This window comes from Nansenia antarctica (assembly GCF_963989245.1).
Source record: "Nansenia antarctica genome assembly, chromosome: 1".
Lineage (NCBI taxonomy): Eukaryota > Metazoa > Chordata > Actinopteri > Argentiniformes > Microstomatidae > Nansenia > Nansenia antarctica.
In genome coordinates, this window is record NC_137674.1 from 62,332,273 (window position 1) to 62,337,272 (window position 5,000).

The following is a 5,000-nucleotide window of genomic DNA, read 5'->3' on the forward strand; positions in this document are numbered from 1 at the left end:
AGAGAGAGAGAGAGAAGGGGGGGTAAGCCTGGGGAGAGGTTACGAAGAGAACTATGCAAGTCAGAGAGAGAGGATGAAGAAGAGGAAAAGATTACAGTCTTCAACTCCGACAGTCTTGCTTCTGCAGACCGAAGAAAACATTGTGTGTGGCCGTATTATCTAGCTATACCACACATGGTGCAATGAGATACGTCAAAAACTGAACACTGAACTGAAAAAAAAACAATTGAACTGAACATTGATACACTTTGCGTAGGAGTTACGTGACTTACAAGATACGTGGCGGCATTAGGCATTTACTTTGAGTGGTTATGGTAATGGTCAGTTGTCAATGAGGAAGGCATTAGCAAATATTAGCATAAGCCACCATAATTAGCAAGAATTCAAAAAAAGCACTAATCAATCTATTCGAACCAGCGACGTTCGGGTGACAAGTCTGGCTGGTTCATACCTCCACCACCCCGCCAACCTCTTTATGTGGGGTGTTCTGCCTTATCGTACTTACCTGCCAGTAGAGATAGATAATAAGTTCACACAGAATGTATTATTTGGTCTGCAGAAATTAAACGATCGCCCGGAATGGATTAACTTGGAGACTCTGGTTGGATAAAAGATCATGGAAGAAGACAGACAGGAGAAAGCAGGTCAGTCAAGACAAGAAGCACATGACTTAATCTCTTAATAACAAAGAGATTATGAGGAAGAGATTAGGGGGATAGAGAGGAGGGGGAGGATGAGGAGGAAGGGAGGGGAGTTGGTGAGGAGGGTAGGCTGTGGGGGGTGGGGGGTGGGGGGGGGGTGTTCGATTAGACCTCTACTACAGCTGCTCTCCTCCACAGTATCCCCCAGTTCATCCCTTCATCACACGGTGTATTAATTTTTGGCAGAACAAAGTCAATACTTACAGCCACCCACTGTTCCTGCTAGCGTAGCTACGGTAGCGCGCCTGTTCTAATGGCTGTAATGACTCTTAATGGGAGCCAGCCGATTGGCTAATGGCTGATCAGGGCGGACCTTGGAAATGACCTTAATCAGAGTTGCTTTAATAGCTAGCCCCGCCCTGCCCCTAAGACGCAGTGCCCTTCAAGCATTAAAATACAGTATGCTTGAGAGGACAAATGCCTATTTCTCCTATTAATAATGTGTGTGTGTGTGTGTGTGTGTGTGTGTGTGTGTGTGTGTGTGTGTGTGTGTGTGTGCGTGCGTGTGTGTGTGTGTGTGTGTGTGTGTGAGTGTGTGTGTGTGTATGCGTGTGTATGTGTGTATGTGTGTGTATGTGTGTTTATGTGTGTGTGTGTGTGTGTGCGTGTGTGTGTGCGTGTCAGACCCAGGAGTTCTGGCATGGCGGTCTCAGTGGATCGATGCTGCTCCATCGACACCACATCTTTTTCATGTTATGAGCAATGGCTACATCAATAATTTAAATATCCAATCACAGAGAAGCTGAGAAGAGAGGACTATTTCCCCCATTGATTGGTTGTCTCCCATTTCCTGGGAACACAGATTGGTATTGTTCATCTAACAGTGAGAAGCTGAGGAGAGAAGAACTGGTAGCCTGGGGGAGGGAGAAAGGGAGAGAGAGAAAGGGCATGAGGAGGAGAGGAGGATGGATAGAGGGCTGTACAGAGGGATGGAGAAAAGGATGGATTTTGAGAGAGTTCCTGGAAACACAGATTGGCTCTGTTCATCTAACTGCTTGTAGCTCTGCGATCAGAGACCTTGTAGGGGGGGGGGGGGAGAGAGAGGGTGGGAGGGCTGGAGGGAAGGATGGATGGAAAGAGAGAGGGATAGAAGGAGGACATGAGAGGAGGATATATTCTGAAGAGCGATATGGATAGTAGGTTTGGAGGAGATATGGAAAGGAGGACAGAGAGAGCGATGGAGAGAAGGGGCTGGATAGAGGTGTGGAGAGATAGATAGGAGGAGAGATTGAGAGGACTGGAGAGAGGGGTGTACAGTACAGCAGAGAGAGAAGGCGAGAGGGATGAAGAGAGGGATGTGGTGTTCCATACCTCCACGGAGGTCCGAAGAGGCTGCTACGTAGGCAAAGGTATCCATGTTGATGATGTCGATGACTGGGCTCACCACACAGGTAGGGTCCTGGGGAAAGACACGGGAGGATCAGACACCAGATTCAAACCAAGCTTTATTGACATCGGTTCACAACATTATTGTCAATATCATCTCTATGCAGCACCTTCTGTATTCAACTGCACTGTACAGTCAATGTCAATGTTTCAGAGACCAGAATCACTAGAATACATCAGAGCAACAAGGTTGAATCCGATATCCATTTAGGCTTCTGGTGATAGGTTCCAAGAGTACATTATGAACAGTATTATAATAACTATATACAACATCTTACATTAACATTTTAACCATTTAGCAGAGGGTCTTACAATTCGAGATTACAGGGACAGTCTCCCTGGAGTAACTTAGAGCTAAGTGCCTTACTCAAGTGATGGTGTTCCCAGGTGGGATTTGAACTCATGACCTTCTTATCAGCAGTCAAACTCACTATCCACCACTAAAAAAGAAAGACTATACTGTATATAGAAAAAAGAACAAAACAAGCACCAGCATTGAAAATTGTACTTTAAGGGTTCTCTTTGATGAGCGGCTGTCACTAACTTTAACGACCAGGTGACAGTGATAGGATAGCAGGCTAACATGATGACACAGGCTTATTGTCTGTTCTCCCATGACAGCCCCGCTAAAGAGGTCTGCTCTTGGATGTGATCAGAGGGAGTTAAAAGGACACACACACACACACACACACACACACACACACACACACACACACACACACACACACACTGTGTCTGCTTCAAAGCCTTTCACTCTCTTCATGTTCCCTTCCCCTTTCTCTCTTTCTCTCTCTCTCTCTGCCATGGTATTTAGTCAAGGTGATTGGTCTTGTCCGGCACCAAAGCCACACACGACTGTCAGGGTGTGTTTCTGCCTGCCCACAGAGTGTGTGTTCAATCCCTATGGACCAATTCCATTGCAAATTCTGTTATGCCTCCCAGACCAGACATTACACCACAAGACGAATAGGCCTTTATGAGGCTGTGATGTGTCATGAATAATATGCATGACTTTTGAGTCTGCATTTACACAAATCAATAAGTCATACATTTAGAAATAGATATGCGCACAGGTGGACATTGATGGATGACTACATCAGTAAAATCAATCCTGTTTTTGTTGTATATATTGATTTGTTTGTAGACAAGGGCTTCCTGTATTAGCACATATAATACGAAACTTGATATGGAATACCTTACAGGGCAGAATCCCAAATAACGTTAACATCGTTCAGAACTTAACCCGGCCCGATCCAGATGTTATTGAGATTCAGACAGCACTTTGGAGCAGAATTCTAATACATCATATGAATGTCCTTGCATTACCAAGTAAGTAAGGCTCTCTAGCTATCCCTCTGTCAACGTCGGTACAACATGTCTATATAAACCATTGTACATTGTATATGTACTAAGAGCTTTTAGAAGACGGACAGAGAGGGGAGGAGAGGACAGGAGAAGAGAGGAGAGGAGTGTTGTTGGTCCAGATGGAGGGAGTACTGCACTTATTGTAGATTAGGGCCAATCAGACGACCAGCAGAGGGGAAACTGCCATTTTCTCCACAGTCACACCACTTTACTGCTGGTGCTAAAAGCTCTGGAGTGGTGATGGTTACAGTGAGAGTTCACACACACACACACACACACACACACACACACACACACACACACACACACATAGGGCTTTTACACCGCCAAAGCTCTGTGCCGGTTCCCAATCCCGAACCTAATCTGGAACCGGCCGGCGCGTTCAGACCGAAAATAAATTGGTTCAGAACCTGAAAAGTTGGTTCGCAGCAGGAACCAGAAAATAGTGGTTCTCAAGCGGGAACCAAAAACTAGAACCATGACGTCGTCAGTGGGTGTGTCATATGACACATTCTACACAAAAATGTCACAACAAGATGGCGACTACTTCACTGGAAATGAGGATATCTTGCACTACAGTATCTAAAATAAACACTACAGTATTTTGTATGAAAAAAAACAAGACACTTTCTAAACACATTCTCTCAGTCGTTACTAGGATAGAAATGGCCACGAAGTTCGACAAAATGGGAACGCAAACTTCGTGGCCATTTCTATTCTAGTAACGACTGACTTTTTTCTCCTGTAGACGTGACCGTACATCAAGAGGGAGAGGGGGATATAGGTGTTGTAGCAGGGAGGTGTGTGTGTGTGTGTGTGTGTATGTGTGAGATGGAGAAGAAGTGACATGGTTACGATAGAGGAGTTACTACCTCCTTGATCCTCTGCAGTAGGGGGGGCAGCCAGTCCTTGTTGACCTCACAGTGGCTGTCCAGGAAGGTGAGGACCCCCGCCTTCGCTGCGTCCGCCCCCCGCACTCTGGACCGGATCAGACCTGCAGGGAGATGGAAGGGGGCAAAGGTGAAAGGTCAAGGTCAAAATCATTCTCACCTCTCAAACAGACACAGATGATAAAACACGCTAATGATCCTGTTATACCCTTAATCTCCACTGTGCAGTTTAAAAATATATATATATACGTTTTTACGCACACTCATCGCTTGGCTACAATGTTATCATTGATTTTTTTCTTTGTTGTCGATTTGTAGTGGCTTTTTACAGCAGCGACATGGGTGTGATTAGTGTCCTTCTGATGCCCTCTCATCTCTTCACAAACACCATAAAAGTCTGCTCTCTCTTTCTCTCGCTCTCTCTTTCTCTCGCTCTCTCTTACACACAGACACACACACACACACACACACACACACACACACACACACCAACCCCCCCCCCCCCCCCCCCCCCACACACCCACCCACCCACCCACCCCCACACACACCCCCACACCCCCACACACACAAACAAAAACACAGTGTCTCCGGAGGAGGAAGAAATCAATACGTTTCCATCCTCTTGCATTGTTAATGTCATAAGTGTGTGTGTGGGGTA

At 45.9% G+C, this 5,000-nt stretch overlaps 1 protein-coding gene across 1 annotated transcript in view; it reads right to left on the reverse strand.

Moving 5' to 3' along the window:
* galnt14 (UDP-N-acetyl-alpha-D-galactosamine:polypeptide N-acetylgalactosaminyltransferase 14 (GalNAc-T14)) overlaps positions 1-5,000 on the reverse strand; it is a 110,389-nt gene that overhangs the window by 25,192 nt on the left and 80,197 nt on the right. The window contains exons 6-7 of the mRNA XM_080549489.1: positions 4,325-4,446; positions 2,013-2,100 (exon numbers count right to left, since the gene is read on the reverse strand). Coding sequence (XP_080405615.1) covers positions 2,013-2,100; positions 4,325-4,446 — 210 coding nt within the window. The remainder of the gene's footprint in view (positions 1-2,012; positions 2,101-4,324; positions 4,447-5,000) is intronic.